This window comes from Paralichthys olivaceus, chromosome 10 (genome assembly GCF_024713975.1).
Source record: "Paralichthys olivaceus isolate ysfri-2021 chromosome 10, ASM2471397v2, whole genome shotgun sequence".
NCBI lineage: Eukaryota > Metazoa > Chordata > Actinopteri > Pleuronectiformes > Paralichthyidae > Paralichthys > Paralichthys olivaceus.
Window position 1 is genome coordinate 13,530,019 of NC_091102.1, and position 25,327 is coordinate 13,555,345.

A 25,327-nucleotide genomic window follows, 5' to 3' on the forward strand; every position below is an offset into this window, starting at 1 on the left:
TGTAGTCAATCATGCTGTGTTATAAGTTTTCTCTGAAACCAGAAACATATACATACACATATTGTATCCGATGTAGCCAAGAGTATTTGATGGAGGAGGGTAAAAAGTATATATACTTACATGCGTTTTTCTGAAAAGCTTTTCTTTGTATGTTATAGTATTTCATGTTTTTTAAGAATATTTAACCCTCTACTTGTGCACTCTATCTCAACACACAGGACCAGCACTCCACTATGGTGGAGTACCACGTACCAGTTGCACCAGGAGGGGTGGCAGACATCTTCGACCAGCTGGAGTCAAACAAGAATGCTCTGCAGATCAAACACTTCTCTGTGAGCCAGACCACACTGGATGAGGTGAGGAAGACAGGACACAAACAGAGAAGGGGAAGAAGGACTAGTGTGAGGTTTTGTAGGGGTGGGTGGATGGTGGCGGGGGACAGAAAAAAGGGACAGGAGATGAGAGGAGAGGAGTGAGACAGGGGCAGAAGAAAGACTGAGTAGAGGAAAGTTTAAAAGAGGCAGAGGGAAACTGACAGAGGGTATGCCTCAGGGAAAATAAATGGAATATGAGTTGGGGAGAGAATCTGGGAGCTTTATATGCAGCCAGTGCTGGTATTCAACCACTCTGCCCTTTTGGGGCTCTGGGATTGGACGATACCAAAGGCACTAAAAAGAGAGGGGGGGGGGGGCTGCAGAGGAAACTGTCAACAGATTAGCTCAAATTTATGGCACTCAGAGAGAATAATGGCTCATACATTGTCCCTGTATCTCCACAGGTCTTCATCAATTTCGCCATGGGAAAGATTGGCATGGAGACCATACCAATTCACAGCGAAGAAGAAGAGTGTTATGATCTGGACTGCAAGAAGGTAGTAGATGCATAGAGCACTGCCTGACTGCCACCTTCTTCTCCTCCCTCCCTCCCTCCTTTTCTCCTTCTCGCTTACTCTCTCTCTACCTCTTTCACTCACTCACTCACTCACTCACTCTCTTGACTAAAGATATGTGAAGGAACCTTATCAAATCAGACTCGCAATGAGAAGCAAAAAACTCATGTACGTTTGCATTCATGCACATGTGAAAGAAGTTTTTTTCCTATGTTACGGGACATTTGTTTGTTTACCTTGATTTCAACATATGTTATTTATGAAGGATATGAAGTTATCATGTAGACTATTGATTTCTTTCTCTGTGGTTGATGGACTGTTTACTATATATTACTCCATAGGAGATTAAATGCATTATTTGTTTGACATATTTTTGATTTAGAATCATTTTAATTTGATTTATGTTTTCTGGATGAAGTCCTCTGGACAAACATCCTTAATAGGCACTTTTATCCAACTCATTAACTCTTCCTCTTAGGGCATATCTACTTTTAGAATGAATGAAATGATATGATGTAATTGATTAAATTATTTAATGTAGTCTTTCCTACTTATTGACCTGTTCTAAATGGCATTGAATGCATTAAGCCTATTTTTTTTATTCTAATAAAGCTATTTTCAAATGCAACAGCTGCTCATTTGCCTCATGTGCTTTTATTGTTGAATAAGTATTGTTGATTTTGCTGTACAAAATCACAAAACCACATTTACACTATAGTTGATTTCAGTCTTATTGCCACCGAGGTTGGTTATGTTTTCATTGCTGTTTGTCTGTTTTTTGGTTTTTTGTCTTACTTTTGGCAATATAACGCTAAAACTACTGAACTGATTTTATTATACGCTGGTGGTAGGATGGGGAACGGGCCAAGGAAGACCACATTAACTTTTGGAGCGGATTTCATTAAAGGTCCAGTGTGTAAGATTTAGGTGATAAGTGTGCATATCTTTATGTGGCTAAATTGAATTTGAAGGGGACTGTTGAGGTCTACTGAGTGATATTCCTGCTAATCATTTCGTGTAGAACATATAGACTTAAACGGATAAGAACATTGGTTGATCTAAAACTGAAATTGTGAAGGAAATCATTTATAAACACAAACACATTCAGAAACACACATATAAATGGTGAGTTGACAGTGCACATAATGGTACCCAGACGGCTCAAACTTTAATAGTCCTTAAATAGGTTTGGGACATTCTGCTTGAGTGGAGACGACCCGATGACATTTAAACTCAGAGGGGATATTTGCTCACACGCATGTGTATGTGCATCTTCAATTTTTTCAAATGGCATTTGGTTAATGCGTTAAACCAACACGATACATTAGCTGGGCCTGCTATCATCAGTGTGGAAATAAACTGAGCATATAAAAACCTTGAAGGAAACAGTTTTGCCCAGGAATGAAAAGTATTGCGGTGCATCTTTAAAATTAGAAAATGTTTGCAGTTAACTTATGATTAAAAACGTGGCAGATGAAGTACAAAGACCGACAATAATGAGATATTAAATAAACAAACAGTATCAATATATATCCTCTGTGTTCAGTTTAAGTGACATAAAAGATCATTCACTGCATAATTAGTCATTTTAAATCGGTTTATCAGGAAAATAAAACAACCTCAATGTAGTTCGGTGGAGCACCGGAACTACGTCATCATCGTGGCCCAGGCAACCGTGACTTCCTGCTATCTGGCGGGAGATGTGAGTAACACGGAAGTAAGTTCGGGTTGTTTTGTAATGTCGGTTCGCAAACTGAAGTAACAAAGAAGAGGACACAAACATAACTTCTCCTGACGATGGACGGTGATGTTTCCGTGCAGACAGCAGACTGGAGGAAAACTAAAGAGGCCGCTGCCAACTTTCGCCGCCTGCTGCTTTGCTCCAAATGGTAAGTTCATGTTAAGTTTAGCTACAGATGGAGACTGGCTTTATTATGGAGGAGCGTCCATTGTTGTTTACGATCATTGTTACTGACAGTCACGTTGTCAAATCAAACAGGGTTCAATGTTAAGTTTAGAAGAAGTCCACTGCGCACAGTCAGGTATTCGGTTGTAACAGGCTAACCAGTGCTTCAGCATTTTAATGTTAGCTTGTTAGGCCACATAAAACATAACCTACATTTTATTTTCAAGGTTAAGGGTCACTTACTTTTCCAAGTAAGTGTTTTTGCAGAATAGCAAAGCCACTGAAAAACACCAGTATTCTGGATAAAAACGTCAACGTTGCCCACTGTGTAATGTTCAAGCCAATCCTGAGCTAGCCCCTCAATGCTGTCCGCTGGGTTTTACTCACATTTCAACTCAAATCCAGTCTAATAACCCCTGATTGTTAGCTTGCTCCTGTGCTATGGTGGGATAAACTAACAATATCATAGCAACACTGTACAGATAGTTCTCTATTATAAAGGAGACATAACATGATTTGATTAAAACGATCAGTCACTCTAGAAGAATAAAACGCTATGTTTTGGGAGCGAGAATATGCAGCACATGACATGACACAGCAGCTGAAGACTGAGGATAAACAAACTGACATGTTGTGTGAAGAGAAACTGCCAGTTCAGATCTGATTGTTGATACAAACAGAAGGTAGAATAATGTATTAAGAGCTTCATAAAAGGCACTGTGTGTATTAGGTGCAGTTCAAAGAACACTCCTCTGCAACGTGCCACTGTAAATGAAGGGGTGTGTGGGTGTGTGGGTGGGTTGATTTGGTTCGGGTGAGTGTTTGGACAAGATGTTGAGGTACCTGAGAAAGAAGCTGTTACACAATCTGATCATGCCTCTGTACATCCAGCCAACAAGGCAGGGGGGGAGGAGGACTGTGTAAGATGTGGAGGAGGGGTCCTACACTGTGTAAGTGGAGTCCTATGCAGAGGTAAATATACTCTATGCAGGGTCTGAGATCCCGCTCTCTGCTGTCTCCAACATCGGGTGTAATTACCAAATCAGACTGTAATGCAGCTGCTTGGGACGTCCTCTGTAGCAGAGTTTCCCCAACTTTCCAGCACATGACCCACAAAATAGCCATGCCAGAGACTTTCTACCCCCATAATCCCAGTGAGCGAGTTCACAAAAAGTCCCCTAAATGCACGTCACGTTGCAATGGTGTTTGATGTGTTGTTGTTGTTGTAAACTAACCTGCTAACCTGCTATTGATGATGCTGAATATCTTTGAATTGTTTTTAAATTATATTTTGTTTCTGGAAATCCTCTTGCTACCCTCCTTCCCCAGGAACTACTGCTCTATACAGTGACTGCAGACGTTTATGTTCTGCATAAATGTTTCAGATGAGGTCTTCTCCCAGCAATGTGTGCTCTCCCAACCAGACCAGAAATGTTTACTTTGTAAATAGATAACCTGGGTTTTAATCTACCATCATCCTGCCAGAGTTTTATTATAACTCAGGTTTTAGGACTGCATACTTCTGCTGCAACAATAACCCATCAGCCTCAGTGTATGTTCTGAGTGCTAATTATGAAAATGGCCGATAACTATCCTTTCCTTTGCACTCAGTCTGGGGGCACTAATACTTGTGTGATGGGGGGGACCTTGCTGAATCTGACTGTACTGAACACTTTTAAATGATTTGTCTTTTATTTTCCAGCTCGGATATATTGAAGGAACCCGTGTGTCTAGGAACGTGTGAGCATATATTGTGCAGGTAATGCATCCTTGGTTAAACACATTTTATTCTCACATGCACATTAACAGTAGACCTGTATCATGGAGGACATTTTCAAACACAGGTTTAGACAATAGTTTAAATGAAGGCTCATTACATTTAGTTGTGCTACTACTAGGCCTCTGGTATTGTGCATGTTGTTTCACTGGCACGTCTAAATGGAATGTGACTATAATATGATAATGATTATAATATTCTTATTTAAAACAAGCTTGATTTTTTTCTGTTTGATTTTGTGTCACAACCTGGTTCAAGGCTTAACAAAATAGGGAAGGCAACACATGAGTTTCTACTAAACTGAAGTTTATTTTAGAGACATCAAACTTCAATCATCTATTTTTTTTAACTGCATGTAATTAATTTTTTATGGGGCCTTTGTATGTGTGAATGAATTACTGGATATCCATGGCAATGTATTATTAACGGCACTAAATGTGTCGACAAAGTCAAGGGTTCATTTAATGTCTCGATAGGCATAAATTGCAGCCTTAATATATGCCTTCTCTCCATGACTGAATTGTCTTAAAAACAAAATCGATAACCTTGTATTTCTTTTTCCTGAGATATAGTACTAATCCAAAGAATGTTTATTGCTCAGGTCCTGTGCCGGCCCCCGGGCAGGAGATGGCTGCGTGGTGTGTCAAAGCCCTGCATGGGTGAAGGACATCCAGATCAACAGGCAACTGAGCAGCATTATAGAACTCTTCTGCAATTTGGACTCCCTGCTCAATCCTGCAGACCAACCAGGTAGATGCTACCTGTCATATAGCAGGTTGAAAGCCTTATTAAGAATTACATTCTCAAGTCCATTTGTCCTTTTCATTATCTTTCACCCCACGGTCGTCTGCCCACACTTCCATCTCTGTTTCCACCAATCTGATCCCTGAATGACAGCCTAAGTGGGTGCTTCCTGTGTTTTACTTTTCAAATTGCTCATCCAGTCTCCTGCTGATGACAGTATTTGAAATTCAGATAACCATGGTAATGTTTACTTTGCTAGTAGATCTCAGCTTTGATAAAGAACTGTGGAGCAACTTTCTCAGCCCTGTTGTTGAAATGTGAACAAATCTCCTGGTTGCTGTGTCTCAATGTACACGGTAATAACTAAGGGCTGGTGAGTTGATTCAGTATTTCTCTACCTCTGTCAAATGTCAGTATATCATTGGTTGACAACACATAATTCAGAGTTTTCTGTTGTTCTAGTTTTCATCTTAACAGGTAGGGGGAAGTTATTGCAAATACAACAAACCTTTTTGACAGCAATTCACAATGGAAAATTATAGTATGCTGGGGAAGGGAAAGTTTTTTAGTTTTTTGTTAAATGTGTTTTTACATTGATTCATTACAGAGTCAGTTGCTGAGAATCAGTCACAACCTGGGAGCCCTGTCTTAAAACACAAGAAGAACTTCAAGATCTGGTTCAGCCCCCGCAGTCGCAAGGTGCGCTGCACAGTGGAGAGGCCTTCCGAGGTCAGCGTGCCAGACAGCAGGTCGTCTGGAGAAACAGCTGCAGCACAGCCAGACACAATTACTGCTCAACACCAGGATCTGTCAGTTTTCAATTTCAATTCATCCTCCCAAGACTCCGGCTCTTCGTCTCAAACATGCGACAATGGAAATGGACAAAGGAAGAAGAGGTCAACTAAGAAAAATGCTGCCAGCAGAAAGACATTGGTGCAGAGAGCCACACGAAAGCAGGGTAAGCAGACGGTGAAGAAGAAGAGGCTGGAGGCCATAAATAAGCAATGGGGGATCACAGAGGAGGTAGATACCTTAAAGGAACAGGAGCAGCCACGTGCCAAAGGAGCAAGGAGGTCCAGTAAAAGGGTTTCCTTCCATAGCCCTGCTGTCATGTCAGACCAGCCTCAGTCTGAAGTGCCCCACGGGAGCACGACTGACCTCAGCCTTGGCAGGAGCACAACGAGGGAAAGCCTCTCAGGGGGCAGCGCCACTGAAATGATACACCAAGCCTCAGTGGATCAGAGCATGTTGGACTGTGTCATTCAGCAAAACACAGTGTCAGCGAATTACCACAATCCAATCGACGATCCTGAAAAACAGGACAACGTTTCTCCTCCAAAGAATTGCTCAAAAAGAACCAGAGAGGCGGAGAAAGTTGATGCTGTGGAGACCACGCCAAAAAGGCCCAGGGTTTCCCCAGGCCAAAGGAGAAAATCGCAGGGTCAGATATCGCCGGTAGTCCTTAACCCTCCATTTATGACAAGCCCCAGGTGTAAAAAGAGCAACAACGGCTCCAGGGAGGAGCATGAACGCAGTCCCTGTGTCTTAGCCGCCATTGGTAGAAAATCTCCCGGTGCTTCATCTCTTGGACGGCTCAGCCCAGGAAGCCCTGCAATTATGAAGAAGAACCACAAGGGAGAGACCCTGCTGCATCTATCTGCTATTAAGGTAGAGAGGATTTGTTTTAATAACGTAAGTTATTTACTTCCCTCTGTTTTCTGCGGCTTTCTGCAAATGTGCGAGCTGCAGTATTGTTTCCACATGCTAAATATCTTAAGTGTTTACATATCAAACTAAATTATCCATTGAATCAGAATTAAATAATATAAAAATTACACTGTCTCCCAAAATTACTATTCCTGCTGTGTCTTTACTTTTTTTGCAGAAGTAAAAATGAGGAGATTGCAAGTTGCAAACTTGGTCTTTAACGTGTCAAATTGTATCAATTCACAATTCGTTCATTCAAGTCGAACATGCTTGTCTTCAGATGATCAGAAAGCCAGGTTCTGCTCCGTTGGGAATAAACCATTTTTACTATAATCCTTGTAAACACAGCTGTAATCCCCCTCTGGATCCCAGACAAGGTAATCAATGGCCCACTGCGGAGTGTGATTGATAAACACTGGGGCGCTTGTACGCCGGGATCAGCAGCTGTGTTTGAAGGGTTACGTTTACAAGTTTTGCGGTTCTGACCTCCAGTTTGTTGTTCTCTCTGCTCGCTTCAGGGAGATTTGGAAGCTGTCAAGGAACTGCTGGACCAGGGGGCTGACCCTAACCTGAAGGATAATGCTGGGTGGACACCTCTGGTAAGAATAATATAACAAGAAATCCATCTGAAAAGCTTTGTTTGTTGTTTAGAGAAGCTCTGTGACAAAATGTTACATCAACAAAACAATTGTTTGATTAAAACAATTTTTTGTACTCTGTCGTTTGCTTTAATGTATGAGTTCTATAGTGTTGCTTATTTTTTGTGTCATTAAAAGAAAAAAATATCTATATATGCTTATCTAATTCTAAGACATGGTCATAAAGACTCTGCTTTGTCTTCACATCAGCTTAGTGTGGCGTAGCAGATATCAAGACTTTTAATCCTGAGTTAATTACTGCAAGTAAAGACTTTTTACACGCTGGCTGGCTTATCCTCAAACATGTAGCCTGTACTGGTTTTAATAGTTAAGCCTAAAGATCCATAACTGCTGCCCGAGTAGCCGTTTTTTCTTTACAGAATGAACTTGGGAGCGTTTGCCAACATCTTGGTGCAGCAATTCATGTGACTACTTGCTGTCAAGATGCTCAGCTCAAACTTGAGTTTTCAGTTTGAGCTTTGTCAGTTTGCAGCTGATCTTTGAAATGGTGTCAATAACCTTAGAGCCAGACATATTCATGGTTGACTGATTTTTATGTGTCTGCAAAAGTATTGGAGCTGACAAACCTGACATGCTACGATCAGCTACATCTCTCGGATGTGTTTTATTTCCTCTTACACATACTCTCAGCACCATAGTACCTGGTTTGATTTTTTTACACAGATAATCTAAGGGTTACAAGGTTCAAGGACACTTTTGACATTTGTGTGTGCTCACTCAAGCTTCAAGCTGAAAATGAAGGACAGATTTAAATATGTACTAAACAAATCAATTACCTCTGGTTCCTTTCTGTGAGCAAAAATAAACATTTGTCTGCTAGAGATCAGAAGTCAGCACTAACAAAAGGGGTATTGGTTGTATCTCAGCATTTAGATGCATTGGTTGGAAATGGGGAGAGGAAAGTGTTTTATTTCTAGACAATACAGGTGCATCTAAAAAAGAAAAAAAGAAAATCATGGGTGGAAAAATTGCAATTCAATTCAAAAAGTAAAGTATTTCCAGCCTTTGTTTTCGATGATTAGGACTTACAGCTTGGATCGTGGATGTTGCTTAGACTACCCGAGCAACATTAAGCTGAGTTGAAACAAAGACTTAAAATTCTTAGCTGTCCAGGTTATTTAAAGAACCACAGCTGTGTCTGACAGTCTTATGCTGTATGAATTATTTTCTGCATAACCAATGAAATGAGATTAAGCTGTAATATGTTTAGCAATTTGTCAATTGACTACATTTCTATATTATCCACAAGGAGGAAAGGTATGTGGAATCAAAAACGGTACCATGCCGATATTGAAAATTAGAAATGGGTTTTACAGTGATCGAAAATAGATGTGAGTTAAAAGAAAACTAAGAATGAGCCGGAAAAAACCAGATCCAAGCAGAACATTATAATTTGTGAAGGCTGTTGCTTTTTTTGTTCCAGCACGAAGCGTGTAACCTGGGTCACATGGCAGTTGTGGAGGCGTTGATCTCAAAGGGAGCCCTTTTGAACACACCTGGCTATGAAAACGATTCTCCTCTCCACGATGCCGTGAGGAATGGACATCCAGCCATCGTCAAACTGCTGCTGCAACTTGGAGCCTCACAGAACGTACTGTAAGCAGTTTTTTTCTTACATGCAAGTTTATTAGTTTGGCAAGTGAAATGTACAAAGTGAACCACCACGAGATGAGTGTCAGACCTCTTCATGTAATGTGCATCTTTATGTGCAAAAGGTCTGGCTCAGGACAAGCGAATAAATGCATAGAATGTGTGTTTTGCTCGTCACTGGTCTTCTGAAAGTGCTCACCAGAAGGTTTGACCTGAAAACAAGATTGTGTAATAGCTATGATTAAAAGCAAAACTTTATATGTGACAGTTATAAACAATTGGGGTCCCTGCAACCTGAGTTTATATAGATCTAAAATGATTGAAAAATCTTTTCTCGTGGCTAAAATTACTACTTTGTTTTGATTCAGCCTGGAAACCACCAATCTTTGAGCTTAGCTTTTTTCGGTCTTACAGATTGGTCTGGCCTCCCTCCCATTCAGAAAGATGTCCATCTGTCCTGAGATAGGTCGGGACAATCACAGCCTTCTATCTAAAATGGGGTGGGTTTGATAAGATAACAGACAGAGCAGCACAGCAGAAGCATTTTCTTTAATAACCATGATGGATGCAGAGGTCTGAATCCACCAACGTGAGAGTATTGAAACAGCAGGTCAGTGTATTTTCTGGCCTGTACTTATAGCATTTGTTGATGAACTATGTCTCGTCTTGTTTTATTCGGTCTGTCTAATAATGAACTGAGGTTCTCAGACCTGTTCTCTGGCAATCCTGGGCTACTTTTAAACTAGAATGACACTCAGTACAGCACATACCAAATAGTCCCCTTATATTCAATCAAGCCGCACTAAATTGCACACACTCATAGATGTCAGCACCCTATTTGAAAATGTCCAAAACACAATGTTTAAAAATTAAAGAATGCTGGATCAAACCCTTCATCTGGATCTGCACCAAAATGTAATAACCTCTCTCTTGGCCTCAACCCATCCTTCTACCACATTTCATGGAAATAGGTTCTGTAGTTTTGACAAAAAAAACAACAAACAGACGGGCTAAAACAAAATTGAGGTAAAATTCAGTAGCCTCCAGACAGAAACATGAGAGAAAATGGTTTGTGTCTCTCTTCTTTTTTAAAACAAGTTTCATTCTATATGAAGAGTATGAAGATCACATTTGTTTACTGTGATATTTTTGGTCCCAGATTTCACAGCATGACAATTTGATTCTGGCACATCGCTAGTGCACCACATGGAGAACCAGCCAAACTAAAAACCCTGAATCCTCTCTTTGCTATATTTCCACCTCACTGTTTATAGAAGCGTTTGACAAAATGCTTCACAAATTCCTTTCAACTGAGTCACACACATAAAGTAGAAATTTAAACAGAAACGGCACATTTATATATTATACGGCATTTGTACATCATTGCATTATGTTAAATAGCTGCTTCTATTATTTTGCACTGGTGCTTATGTTACACTTATTTGATAAATCATTTGGTTCCTATTTCCATGCATTGTACCAGGCATTCAGCCCTTTATAATTAACAACAGGGCGTGTGTTAGTGCAGTGCATAGGTGCACAGATGTAATAAGATCGATTGATGCTGATTATTTGTTGGGCAATCAGTGGATGCTGTATCAGCGTTTCTGGCCCTGGGAGGTAGGGTAGATGTGTAGCACAATGTTCATAATGAGGGGGAGAATGCTGGTTTATCAGTGGGATCAATAGAGCAGTGGATCAGGGTCAGTGTGTTTCAGTGACAGAATCTCTTTGTAATCATTTCATGCAGGATAAACGATTACAAAGAGTTGCAAATAATCATTTCTGTCCTTGTCTTCATTTCATCTTATATGCCGTCTTATATTTTCTTCTCTTTACCTGTATTACTTGTCTGCAAGGCCAAATAGTTGGCAGTGGCTGGCCGAGTCTGTCAGGAGTCCGTAAAATAAACGCAATCCTTGCCCCAGGCTTCCTTTTGCCATAAACACAACAACACACAAAAGATGCAACACAATCCCGAATGGAATGACCAGCACACAGTTTACGGCATAGAAATATAGGATTTGCAGATATTCATTGTGTGTGCGTGCGTGTGCGTGTGCGCTGGTGCGTGTGCATGCAGACTTCGGGTTTGAAATATTAGAGTGCAATTTTTCAATGTTTTGGCCCTGTCCTCTAAACCAGTGACTGAGTCCACTCCAGCTCAAGTTTTTTATACTGAATGAAGTCTGAAAGGAGCAAACTCTTTAAGGTCCAGTGTGTAAGATTTATGTGAAAAGGATCTATTGGTTTCTTTACCCTCAAATGGACCCTTTATGTTTAAATACTTTACACCGGAGTGGGTCCTCTCTACGGAGGCCACCATGTCTTTTACAGAAACTTGACAAACTAACCTTTTGAGTTTCTATGACAACTGAAGGCTGCCTGAGCTTCTTTTTGTCAGATGTGACACTGGAAACACTTGAGCCTGCGTGATCGCAGGGGAGGGTGAGGTGACGGGTTTTTAACTGCAACATGCAACTTCACCTCTAGATCTCTGAATTCTACACACTGAACCTTTAATATGCTAATAAAATATAAATACAAAATTATATATACAATTATTATATGTGAATATTAATATATTTTATACATACAGTAGGTCCATATGTGGTTGTCTCAAAAACAACATGTGTAAGCGTATTCACAGAAGCTACACAGCATTCACAGCTGCGCTCCTGAGTAAATCTCTGTCCTGTAAGCACAATTATGTACACAAGCAGCATATTTGGACAAACCCGATGAGGTCTGCAAGGTGGTAGTTGATAGCATATGTTATGGATGATCAGTGTGACAGTTGATGCAGCTCACAAGACAATAAAAAATTATAAAAGAAACATCTCTCACGACACCAATTACTGTTTGCTTGTCATGTCACAGTCAGGCAGAACAAAACACACAACTGTGACATGTCATCTCTTGTGAGTATAAGGGCAGTAGTAAAGAAGAAAAATGTAAATGCAGAATGTTACAGTTTTCAAAAGAAATGGACAAAATACTATTTTTTGTTGAGGTAAAAGAAAAGCCAGTGTTCCAAGTTATATTCTATAGTTTCGCTCACATGGATGGAAAAGACAAATCTCGAGTCATTTCAGATGGAAGTATGCAGTTAAACTGGATGAGTTGTGAGGACAAATGCTCTTAGATAGAGTTAAAGCTCCCTGTGTGCCCAACAAGCAGCTCTCACAAGACTGTATACTGTGGACATGTTTGTTGTGAGTAAAACATCATTCAGAAGAAGATTCGTAAAAGAATCCTTGTTGCTGCCTAAGAGCTACTAATACTTCACAAAGTAATGTAAAGATAAGGTTGCATCACCATCACTAACCTCCGGAGAAGCAGTTCCACATATCACATCAGAGCAGTTAGTGTTATATATGTGTTCAGTAATTAAGTACTGTAGCCATTTCAAAATTTGAAATGGTGCCTGAAAAGAAGAAGGTTCCATGTTTGCTCCTAGATGTCATCACTTGTGCTCATGTCAATGCACTTTTAAAATGGATTTCTATTTAAAATGTGGGGAAACAAGAACTCAGTGCATTTTAATTTGGTTTTAGGTTTGTTCCTAATTACCACCTTAAGCCTGAAGCACCGAATCCATACAAATGTTATTCGTCATCACCAGCTTGACATACAGAGTGTCCTTATAGAACCTTGCAACAAAAATTAATTATAATAGTTATTACAGCCAGCATTGAATGTTACATGTTGTGTGTGTTACCATGCAAGTTGACACAATGCACATTTCTGGCAATTGTTTAGGCCGATCCCAATGATACATGATAATACACTGAAAATACAGCAATATGCCAACAAAACTGTGAAGAAAAAGTGAGCAAATAAACACTGGTTCGAATAGGGTATGTTTAAAAATGCAAACAAATTTTGTTTGGAAGTGTTTTTATGATGAAAGATACTAATGTTTGCTAGACACACATGACACACATAATGTGTTCTAAAAAGAAACTGTGAATTTGTTTTGTTTACCAGAAAGCTCCACAGGGCACCTCTTCAGATATTATGGATATGACAATATTTTCACGTTCTAGTGATGGATGGTATTTTCTCTGTTCCTCCAGTCTTTGAAATTTGCTCCATCATGTAGGTTATTAGTGTTCACATTTTCATCCTCTCGTCCAAACAGAGTGCACAGCTCTGATGATTTTTGTCTCTTATTCTTGAACTTACTTCTCAATCTTCTTCTTTTTGTTCATTCGTGACATCTCCTTTTTTAGGAGCACCGATCAAGCAGAGTCGTTAATACTGATTAACGCATGTTTGATGTCTAGGGCACCTGCAGAACACAGTACAATATACTTCTAAGGATTGGGATTCAATGGAGTTGTGGGTGACTAATGAACTATATCATCAATATGGTCCATATCAGCCAGCTGATCCAAGTGGGTTGAGAGGAAATGTAACTAATGAACCTTTTGATTAAAAATGCATTCGGGCCTCACCCTCTGCCTCATCAGTTACTCGTCATGTGCTTCTATCATTAGACTTAAAAAGCGAAAGACCTACTGCTGAGCTGACATACTGTAGTTCAAAAGCTCTGTTACATGTTTGGTGATCTTAAGCTTGGTTTGAATTTTGAATTGACTTCCCAAAAACCAAAGAGGTTTGTATCTGGTTCCGCAGCAGAAATCCTTATCCATATTAATTATAGGTTAAAATAAACTCACTGAATTCTACAGAGCAGGTATGATAGTCAGGTTCTTTCTAAGACACTTCTCTTGTGTTTATATTTCACCCAATTAAATACATTTGTAAATATTTGAATCTCCTCCTCTTAGAAAAAAAGTCATGGTTGCATTAGGCATCCATTCCAGCCACCACCACCATCCTCCCACTCGGGTGCTTAAGCAGAGGCTTTGTTCGAGTGTTTGTGACTTTACCTCCTGCACATTTTTTCCTCGCGTTATTATTTTTCTTGAGATATTCTCCTCACGTGCTGCTGCATACACCAGCTTGTGTGTGTGTTTATGTGTGTGTGTGCATATGTATAAGTGTCAGGGACACTTATGTTTGTTTATTTGCGTGGGTGTATGTGGCTGGGGGTATGAATCCAAATGAATTATTTTATGGACCAGTGGACCTATTAATTGTCCCCCAGGTGTTATCTTTGCTGACGCCTAATCTTTCAGAGACGACCTGCCGAGCTTGGTTCTTCTCTCCGTCTCCTCTCTACTTCCTCTTGCACTTTTTCCAGACCCCCCCCCCCCCCCTGTCCCTCTTCTCTCAAGGTGACCATAGTCGTGTTTCTTGTAGCTCTCTCAAACTTGAGGATACACACTTTCAAGCTGTTTCTTCAGTGTTCCTATTGCAGCTCGGGGTGGTTGCAGCTTCATCTGAGTCTGTATGCATAATGCTGCTTTTGAGATCATACTGAGCCTCCATTACACATAACTGTGTTCTAAAGGGGGTGTAGTGTTTCAAAGCTAAATGACTATAGTGAAGCTGTGAAGGGAATGTTGTTTTCTCACCAGGTAAATGAGAGAGCTTAAAAAGTAAGTGCTCTGCATTAGTGCGGCTGCTTTGCTGTATATGGTCACGATGACCTCTGAATGAAGTAGAGCGCAGATTTCAGCTCAACCTCATATCAAACAATTATGCTCCAACAAGTGAATGACACACATGGGTGTACAGTTTCAAAGAACAAGCTGGGTGCTATGCCAAATTGTTTTTCCCTCTAAGCTCTGGACTGGCAAGTATTGATTTTTAATGTCCTGCTTGGCCAGTCATATATAAAACAACCCAAATTTGCCAGATCTGATGAAATGATATGACAGAGTGACTACTGTCTTCAAGAGCTTGGATTTCTGATGTAGAAATATAAAACATGTCTTATCTTGTGGAAGCTTTATCAGTTGGTCAGAACACCAACAAGGATATTTGGTTTAAAGATTTCATTTGCGTAATTAATTACTTAGATTTAGATATTGAAAGTTTTCAGTCTCTTGCTAATCATCACAAGACATCAAGTAAACAATTTAAAAGGGAATAATGAAGATTTACAGATTACGTTGATGAAGCATGCTTTATCTCAAAATGTTTTCCTTAAAACATGTTCCTTTAGAACCACAATGCAAAGAGCCCTGGCAGTCAAGGTGCAGAGACTCTGGAAAGATCAAGGAAATAAGATCAGCTGACTCAATACCGTCTTTAAATTTCCTCTAACAATATGATTTTACTGGAGAACAGGAGAAAGTTCTCTAGTCTGGTTTGAAGTCTTATTTTGGAAACATTTTGACAGTTTGTCACCCTATTTGCAGCACTTTGTCATTTGTATTACATCATTTGTTGTAGTTTTGCCTCTATAATTCTGTTCACATTAATACAATACCCAAGTTTCAGACAAAAGCCAGGAAAAGGGGCTTCACACCACATTAAGGCAGAAATGAAAGCATAAAAATTTCACAAGGGTTAAAACTAAATGAAATAAAACATTATACACTGATTAAAACAGTCAGTCAGAACGGAGAGCTGTGATTTAAAAACTTTTTATTTTAAAGGTTAAAAAACTTTAAAAGTCGAAGGTGTAAATTCAGAGTCCCAAGCACACTTATAAAAATACATATGTCTTTAAGGGAGATTTAGTCTTGTAATGAGTGACAGAACAAGGGACCAGTAGTTTCAGTGTTTAAACACGTTTATTAGAAAACTGTCTTATCACATCTTATCACATAAGATACTGTACATACAACTACACAGCATTTTGACCTGCCTTTAGTTTGATATTTTTTTCTGTGAACAAATCTAAGTAAAAAAGTACTGTATTGTCAACTGTTATGTTTTTTCTGCTATCAGTTTTGAATTGTCTGACAGTCCTTCTGGTCACCAGCTCAGAGACTGACACACTTTATCTTGTTCTCCACAGTAATCTGCATGGAAAACGTCCTGCAGATTATGCAGTGAGTGTGGAGATGCTGGAGATTTTCCAGGAAGCCGCAGAGGGAACTCAGTTTGCAAATACATCTTTTAGCCCCTCAGCCAGCCTCACTGCGGTATGTCTATATGTCCCTTCCAATTGTCAAGGCTGGAGTGCTGATATTCTTCCATTGTATCCGGAGACATTTCTAAACTTATGCCTTGTCATAGGTGAGTGAGTGTACGAGGAGGGATGAACTGGTGGTTTGTCTGCCCAGCAAGTTGCCTCAGCCAGCCCAGCTTCAACTGGCCAAACTGGGAGAGCTGCTGGGAGGGAAGATGACTGATACGTTTTCTGGCACAGGTAACGTTGGTATGATTCCAACACAACCTCCGCAGTGGGCTTAAACCTTTTTGACGTTCCAAGCAAAGCCCCTGAGATTACGGTCGTAAATAATTGCTTTTCAATGTTCTTTTAGTGACACATAGTCTCACAGCAACACTGCAAATTAACTGCAATTTCCATCCAATTACTGGAATATTGGAACCAAGGCTGCTAACCTTATTTATTGCCAAACACCCTGACAGGTAATCAACCATTATAGAATACCTTGTTCAACTAAAAGATGTGTTAGATGTGGCATTTCAACACCACAATATGTGCATCACTTGCCCTAATCCTCATGTTAATAATTTACTGTACAGTTTGACCACCATTTTTAGAGACTTTTGTCTCAATGGTTCTTTACAATGTCTGCAGAGCCAAGCTTAATAGGCTTTACTATCTAACACAGACCCTCTCGTATTGTAAAAGCCAGCAGTAGGTGCTTGAGCATTATCACTCATGAAAGTTCAACAGTAACTAACAAGTGCTTTTAGAGCCGTATACATCATTGTGATACAGAAGCCCCTTCACTGTTGCATAATAATGGCTGGGAGAATACCAGCGAGCTGAAGTAATTGAAATCATTCCTCATAAAAATGTTTGGAGGTGGTGTCAGGGTGATGAATACCCGCTCATGAAAAACAGAAGTGTTCCTCACAGCTCTCCTTCCTCTGACCGCAGGGTCGGAAGTTGCTGCGTTCAGAGAACGTTTTTTTTCCCATTTGGAATTCAAAGCGACAAATCCACACAAATCCACCATTAGTGCACAATGTATGAAGGTTTTGCCCTGGAGATATAATTATGTTCATTTTGCGCTTGTCAACTGTGCTCACTTGTTGAATGAAGAGGCAGTCAGCCTGTATTTTAATTTTTAATGAACTTATAATTATATGTCCTTGTCTGACGCTTATTATTAAATAAGCTCTTGGCCTTTTTATGTGTTACCATGAACAGTTTGACAGGTTTACAGAAAGCTTACTTATTTACTCTGGTTGAAGTAAAGTACAAGTGAGCTATTGAAGCATATTCAAGTTCAATGTGGAGACACATTGTCCATCTTTATATGAAAATCTATGGCTACATTGTGATCCTGTCCCAATTCCTCTCCCTTGGCCCTACTTCTAGATATGAAGTGCCCCATGCTGGGTAGTGTCCCTCTCCAAACTTTCGCCAGGGTAGAGGTAGAAAATCTTCCCCTATGAAGTGGGACACCGCTCACTACATCATCAGCAGCCAACCAACGCTAACTCTGACAACTGCAGGACAGACGGGACAGATTGATCTATTGATCATTACACTGTCAGTCAGCGTGTTTATGGTTATTTCCGTGTAATGTTATTCATGTCCATAGAAGCTTCTGTCCCGCACTGAAAACGTTTTAACAGAAGGAGGGCAGTGATCTTCAAATTTCATATACAAACCACAGTTACTTGTTACTCTCACTCAGGTTGTCTACATGCTGGTTTTGACGGCATGAATAACGATTTTCCTGACACGCTTATCACAGCAATTCAATTACATTTTCATTTGCTACTGGATTAATATATATAATAATACACTACAGTTGAAGGGGTGTTTGGAAGGCTAGGCGCCCTCTACCCCTACATCACATAGAGAAATGGGACAACACTAGCCCTGCACGACCATGTGCAAAACAAAGGAGAAGGGCTAAGGGGTGAATTAGGACAGGACCATAACCATCTATCTGTCTCAGTATGCGAAACCAACACTGTGCAGCTGCGGATTCTGACAGACATGTGAGGACAGCAGCTGCAGCTATTCATGCATGTGCAGCATGGCTCATTTGTACCTTTTCAATTTGGCTTTGGTGCATGTGTGTCTGTCTTCTCCCTCTAGTGAGCCATGTCGTAGTGCCAGAAGGACACATGCCCACCACCTACTCCACACTTCTGGGTCTTCTTGCTGGCTGCTGGGTTGTCAGATACAGCTGTAAGTATGGCGTGAGCTGTTGGCTGTGGCAGCTCTCTGCGGATACTGATTTGGACATCCTGCTTGACAATGGTGCTGTTGGAATATGGGAAACTTTCCACTGAAGTGACAATGAAGCAGATTTCGTTCAAAATATCCAGAACCTCAGATGCATTTTTTTCTCAATTTTAAGGCTTTTAACAAAGAGATGAGAGTTCACCGTGACAATGACAATTATGTTTGGATATTTATTGTGCTCAGATGCTTTCATTCCTGACAGTCATTAATTCAGTGAAGATGAGTGAGTTTAAATGTCTTCATGTGCCTTCACTGCAGCTCCAGAACAACATAAGAAAAATATTACACTTATCAACAAGACTGTGGTTGAAAATTTTGCCCATGGTCACAGTTAATGTGCTTTTTATAATCTAAGAGTTTGGCCAGATACACAAAGATTATTAATCTCAAATAAGTATAAAACGCTTTGGTTTTTGGATAGTTTGATTTCTATTAGATATAAAAACAAAAGTGTCAGTTATTGGTGTATTTTTCATAGTCTCTCCAGATGCCCCTTCCTATTAAATCAGGCTTTATTCCCACTGTTATTTACGGCACATTAAAAACTAGAAATTGCATTGATTTGCTTTCCCCTGGAATGTTTGATGAGAACTTTAATATTACCCTCCTATCGTAGACAGTACACATAGTAAAGATGGGCAACTCCTCAAAAGTGAAACCAAATCACCTTGATCGCCCTCTGTTGGCTGGTGCATACAGTCTATGTCTCATCTGCAAATATGACAAATATGATTCAATTACCAGCAGCTGGTTAGCTTAGCTTAGAATTAAGACTTGTATGTAAATGAGTTGTGCTGCTCTGTATAGGCCCCCTATTCATATCATTTGAATTTTTTACATTCAGTTCATAGACTAAAAACTTAACTTAAAGACTTAAAACAATGTACATCTTCCTCTTTGTTCTCAGTTACTGTCTGTCTGCTACCTACAATTTTATTCAGCTCTAGTCTCAGAGAAGAAGAACTCCATCTGCCTTTGACTTTATATTTCGTGCAGTAATGTGACTCCTGTCATAGTGTAGTATTGTATAGAACCAGTATGAAAAATCTTGAAACCACAGTGCAGAACAAATGGAATATGCAGCACAAACTATTTTGGTCTAACTATATGGAGGTTATGTTCTACTCTGAATCTCAGATAACATTTTACCGGGCTACAACTCAGAATATGCTCTGTGGAGTTGTATTATCTAGTGTGCAGTTTGTCACGTTGACATCCAACCTTTATTAGAAACATGGCAGCACTTTTATTAATTGGATGTTTACCAAGTCCAGTGAGGGATGTGTAAACATAACTCTCTGAGATGTCTACCTGTGTAACCTCTCAGAAAAAATCAGGTGCTATGTTTGGAATGGCAACTGCTAAACACCATATTTTTTATTTTCTGCACCACATGGAATATCTTAAAAAAACACTTGCAACAGGTAATTTTAAGGTAAATTGTTTGCTCCTGCTGCGTGTGCACACACCTGCTCACATGTCTGACAGCCAAATAGAGCAGGCGGGTGACAAGGGGAGGGAATCAGGGAATCAAGGCTTCAATATCACTGGCGATGAAAAGATGGCTCGTTCTATTTTTGAGTTAGATTCGTGCCAAGATGAAAACATTTTGATTATTCTCAGCCGGTCTCTGTGGCTTTTTTGAAATCAAGTCAACAAGCACATATTTGGAGAAAGTCAGCTGCAGGGGGAAGTAAAACATGGATTGTTGTCAAAGAGTTTTCTTGTACCTTGGTGTGCTCCTGCGAGTGTGTTGAGTAAACGCCACACATACTCTCTGCCAGTAACTTCAGCTACGGATATGGTTGTTTCCCTGCATACGATTTTTTGTTTGGACCATATTCCTCCCCTCCTCCTCCTCCTCTTCTTCTTCTTTCTCCACGCAGGATGAGCACTTGACACGGCTTGTCTCCCTTGCAACAGTCACTGTGCCGTCCTATCTGTCTCTGCCCTTGTGTATGTGTGCGGGCACATAGAAGAAGCCGAGTTCTCACTGTCACCTGCCTTTGTACGCCATGGCTGTCAGCCGGGCCAGGCACTGTCTTACCTCCTTATCAGTCTTCTGCTTGGTCTTCTGTTTCATTACAACACATTTTCTCTTTGGAAAAACAGCTCCAGTGTTATATTTGAAATCCATCATGGAAATAAACCTCCTCCTGCCTAATGGGGCTCCTTTCCAGCTAAAAGCCTCAACTAAGCTTTCATTAAACATCAAACATTGATTCAAATGGTTTTCTCCGTTATGGAACATTTTGGGAAATGCACTTATTGGCTTTCAGAGAGTGAGATCAGAAGATGGATATTGGTCTCAATGTCCAAGCTCGAGACGTGTTCAGTCTAGCTTAGTAAATGAGGAGGGGAATAAATCCACACATCTGAAGCTCAGTATTTAAGGATGTTTCATCTCACTTGTTGAAGCTGTACTCCAACAGAATTAATTGTGGTGTAACTAATGTATTTGTTGGTGATGAATAGCCAGCCACTGTGATTTCCTGGAGTCTTACAGTAAGGTCAGCAAATTCTGCACTATAACTTCTACAGAAACCAAACATCTACATGTGTTCTATAACTGGATGCTGCTGTGCATCCCTGGATACTTGTCTTTGTATATCTTGTGGAGCATGACGGTGGTTTTCAGGATACTGCCTGTCAAGAAAGAGATTTGTTTTAAGGATCTCGACGCCAAAGTGTCAGTGTTAGACTTCAAAATTACATATCAATCAAACTCTGGTCTCCAGTGTTTGTCTTCATAATGACATCACAGTTCCAACCAGTCTCATGATTAATCCAAAAAATGTGGGTTTGTCTGTTCACTCGTTTACTGACTCAGGAAGGAATAGGTTTGAGATATGTTCCGCTTTCAGTCTATATGAAGGTAATTAGCTAATATGCTAATGACCGCTAAGCACTAAGCACCGCCGTCCGAAGCGATTAACCCCAATATCGCCCTTCTTCTTTGCCCAAGTCTCTGGCACAGTCCCAGTAAATGAAGGCTGTAATTAAGGGGGATGAAGAAATGTAATTGCACTCCACCCCCCCCGAGACTCTATACATGTGTGTAATTTGCTATTTGACGATAGGCTGTATTGTGACAGTGTGTACACACACACAAACACACACACACACACACACACGCATACACACGCATACACACGCATACACACGCATACACACACGCATACACACACGCATACACACACGCATACACACACGCATACACACACGCACGCACACACACACACACACACGCACACACACACGCATACACACACACACACACACGTATGCATTTACCATAATCTGTTCGTGTCACTATATTTGCCACTGGAAGCAATAGTGTTGAGCACTAAACTGCAACTGTAGATGTGATGAATACAAGGTTATGTAAGTGTGTTGAAACGTAGATATGTAGATACCTTGGAGATGAGTATTATAGGGCCTGTGGACGTGTTTGTGTATCTGTCACGGTTGCAAATGTGAGATATGTCTGCACTGCAAGTCTTTCAAGCCAGGCGTCATGCTCGGATCTATGAGATCCTTTATGAATGTTTTTTACCAAACCTAAATTTTTTAAAATCTGAGATTGAATTTTTTTTATATACTCGCGACATGATTCTGATCACTGAGCGCAGCAGCATCTTTGCCACGTTCATAAGCACCTTTTATCTGCGACAGTGACGAGGTCATTAAAACGTGTGAACCTTCTTCCACATCTTCCCATACTTAAAAAACTTTTGTCTTTAAAGATGGTTTTCTCAAGAATACAGAACAAAGGTTCTTTTTCTAACTCTGAAAAAGTTGAGACGCTGACTGCCGCACAGTTCCAAAAACCTCTGGAGACAGAAATAGATGACGCTCGAATTCTGCTTAAGCTCAAGCTACTTAAAACGTGGGTTGCATCATTAACTCCATCTTGCTATGGGCATCTCTGCTGTCAACAACCGCAGCTTTGCCAGTAGTTGAAATCTTCCAACTCGTAATAAAACAGACACAAGCTTTGTCATCCTCCATTTGCAATTGCCTTGTCACACTCTTTAAAATCAACATAATTAGCTGTGGCTTTATTTATTTTTTTCTCTCTTTCTTCCTCTTTGATGTCAGGGGTGGAGGCATCTCTGCAGGCAGGCAAGTGGATGCCCGAAACTGAGCACGAAGCGGGAGAAGGCCCCCAGCGCAGCCGCCTAAACAGATGTAGCTTGGTAAATCACACAAAAACAAACAAATTCTGTATGTGAAAGAGATGAATATCGATTGTCTTGAGCCCTGTGTCCTTGGGAGACAATTGTGTTTTTTACCCCAAGCAGTGGTGCAGGCTCATTGTTCAGCAGCACATATGTCATTATATATACCAGCTTGGACAAAAACAGATGCAGAAAGACTAACAGAAAAAGTACCAATCGGGGAAGGCGTGCTGTTTTGACAATACCTAAAGCAATGCTCTGTGTTATCCAAACAATATACATCAGCAGAAACACACCATCCCCACGTCAGAGCGGAGTGTTTGCAGGATCATCTTGTGGGGATTTAAGATTTGTGAGGATAGAGTGAAATGAACACAGCACAATCCTGGAGGAAAACCTCCTGCAGTCTGCTTTAGAGGAGTTATTTTGAGACAACAACTCCAGATGAAAGCGAAAACAGTGGACAAGAAGGAATTAGGCTTGAAAATCGCTCATTCACCAGTCACCATGAAACTTGAAAGAACTTGTACCTTTTTAGAAAGAGGAATGGGACCAATGCTTTGTCTAGATGGCAGAGGTGGCACAGACACTCAAGGCGGTGCTTGCTGCTAAAGGTGCCTCTACTAACGCCAGTTCTGCATAAATGCATAGATTATTTTAAATGTATATTTACCCCTCCGTATAAAAATAAATAAATAAATCTGTGGCCACACAACCTTCTTTTCTCAAAATATCCCTGTCCAAACGAGAATATGAAGACTAGTATATCATTAGGCGGTGTAGTCATACAGTGATGCTAAATGTAGCTTCAAACTTGGACTTGACATTAAATTATAGTTATTCTTCCAGCTTTTCAGCTCAAGGTCTGAGAATTCAAAGTGTAGGTGACGTTTCAATCATGCAGGCTTTGTGCTCCGAACAACACACTGTAATTTCTGCAGCATAAATAATGGTCCAACGTCTGACACTAGGTTTGAACACCGCTGTACATTCACTTCCATATCATGCCTCCTCCCAGACACCACCACCACCCGCCTGAACCAAACAAGAATATATCCAGTATGAGATTGTGTCTGAACTGAAATCAGGCCGATAATCCTCTTGCGCAACAGGCTTCAGCACATAACAGGAAATTCTCTGATACAACCCTCCAGACTATCGAGGGGCTGTTGTTGTTAGGGAGCTGATCTCACCAGATTATCTGGCCAAATGATCCTGTAGTGTGAGAGGTTTACAGACATAATCTTAACGTAACAGACTGAATCGGCTCCTCCTAGATTTGTAATCGTGAATATCAAACATGTTTTTTATTTAGGGTTTGAAATCAGGGATACTGGTGTAATATGAACATAAAATTGATCAAGTGAGCACAAAAGCCAATTAGAATGAGCTGACCAGGAAGTGTCACCAACTGAGTGTTGCATTCTTGCAGCAGGCTTAACATGTGTGAAAGGAAAACTTCTCATACGAGCTCCAGACAATGTCCGTAGAATGTCTGTTGTTCGCATGAGAAAACTGTCAGTTGTAGATTTAAGATGCTCCCATTGTTGTTTTCTTTGTTCGTTTCTTCTGTTATCCTCCTTCCTAATCGAATAAAATGTACAACAAATACCATCGAATCCCAATCAGAAAAAAAGAGAAATCAAAGAGTGATCAAAGAGTCGTCTCACTGGCTCTTGAGAGACAATTTTCAACCCCAAAACTGTGGAGTTCATAGATGCTGTGAATGAAAGTGAATTTCACTGCTGCTTGAAACAGCAGTGCTTAGTGCTACTGAGAGCTGTGTGATAAAAATGTCTTTGGCTCTCCAGTAAAGAAGTAAACACAAAGTGTCCACACTGACTCTGGGTAATATGAGAGGCTAGATTTAGTGGCATAGAAAAAAAGTCGGAGTTGAACTTCATCATAAACAAAAGAGGACTTTACTCATTCTGCCACTGTTCTCACAAGCACTGAGCTTGTATCCTCATGCCGGCACCCCAGCTATGTTTTGATGGAGGGAGATAACGCACACTAGATCATTTCTTTTCTCAGCCATGATGCACAAGGAATGAATTGATTTGATTTTTTTTTTTAAATTTCCATTAATACTTGAATTTCTTCTTTCAAAACATCGTCTTTTGAAGCTCCCACCTCTCTTCGATGGCTGCTTCTTCTTCCTGCTGGGCTCCTTTAAGGCGCCGACCAAAGACAGGCTCACCAAGCTGCTGCGGGAGGGCGGCGGTCAGCTACTGAGCAGACAGCCCAAGCCTGACAGTGACGTGACACAGACCCTGAGTGCCGCGGCCTACCACGCCCTGCCAGGCTCTGACCAGGCCCTGTGCACCCAGTACATCATCTTCGACCCCCAGGGCCCTCACAAGCCGAAAGTGGTCAGACGAGGCAAGGTGTGGTCCACTCCCTCCACCTGGATTATCAACTGCATCGCAGCTTTCCAGCTCCTCCCTGTGCCGGATCCTCAAGTATTAGTCTAAACACATTTTCACATTTTAATTTTTTTTTACTGTCACTGTTATTCAACAGTGGTCATAATGTGGGTTTTGCTTTTTAAATATCTGGTGATTAAGTTGATGTGAGTCAAAACACAAAAATTAAAACAATAATGTAACTAA

The 25,327-nt window shown here is 40.5% G+C and overlaps 2 protein-coding genes across 3 annotated transcripts in view; both read left to right on the top strand.

Moving 5' to 3' along the window:
- abca12 (ATP-binding cassette, sub-family A (ABC1), member 12) overlaps positions 1-1,517 on the top strand; it is a 72,703-nt gene extending 71,186 nt beyond the window's left edge. Inside the window, exons 73-74 of the mRNA XM_069533490.1 lie at positions 219-356; positions 779-1,517. Of these exons, the coding sequence (XP_069389591.1) occupies positions 219-356; positions 779-886 (246 nt within the window). The 3' untranslated portion in view covers positions 887-1,517. The remainder of the gene's footprint in view (positions 1-218; positions 357-778) is intronic.
- A 1,041-nt stretch (positions 1,518-2,558) lies between these two features.
- On the top strand, positions 2,559-25,327 carry bard1 (BRCA1 associated RING domain 1). 2 transcript variants are annotated; one of them, XM_069533077.1, is made up of 12 exons: positions 2,559-2,778; positions 3,687-3,767; positions 4,498-4,554; positions 5,174-5,322; positions 5,924-6,984; positions 7,542-7,622; positions 9,106-9,278; positions 16,153-16,279; positions 16,374-16,506; positions 18,385-18,477; positions 22,636-22,733; positions 24,842-25,327. In XM_069533077.1, the coding sequence occupies exons 1-12, from the start codon at positions 2,687-2,689 to the stop codon at positions 25,187-25,189; spliced, it is 2,493 nt and encodes an 830-aa protein (XP_069389178.1). In that variant the 5' UTR covers positions 2,559-2,686; the 3' UTR covers positions 25,190-25,327. The 2 variants fall into 2 exon arrangements, with proteins under 2 accessions (XP_069389178.1, XP_019945749.2); XM_020090190.2 differs by lacking the exon at positions 3,687-3,767 and having other exon boundaries at positions 2,560-2,778.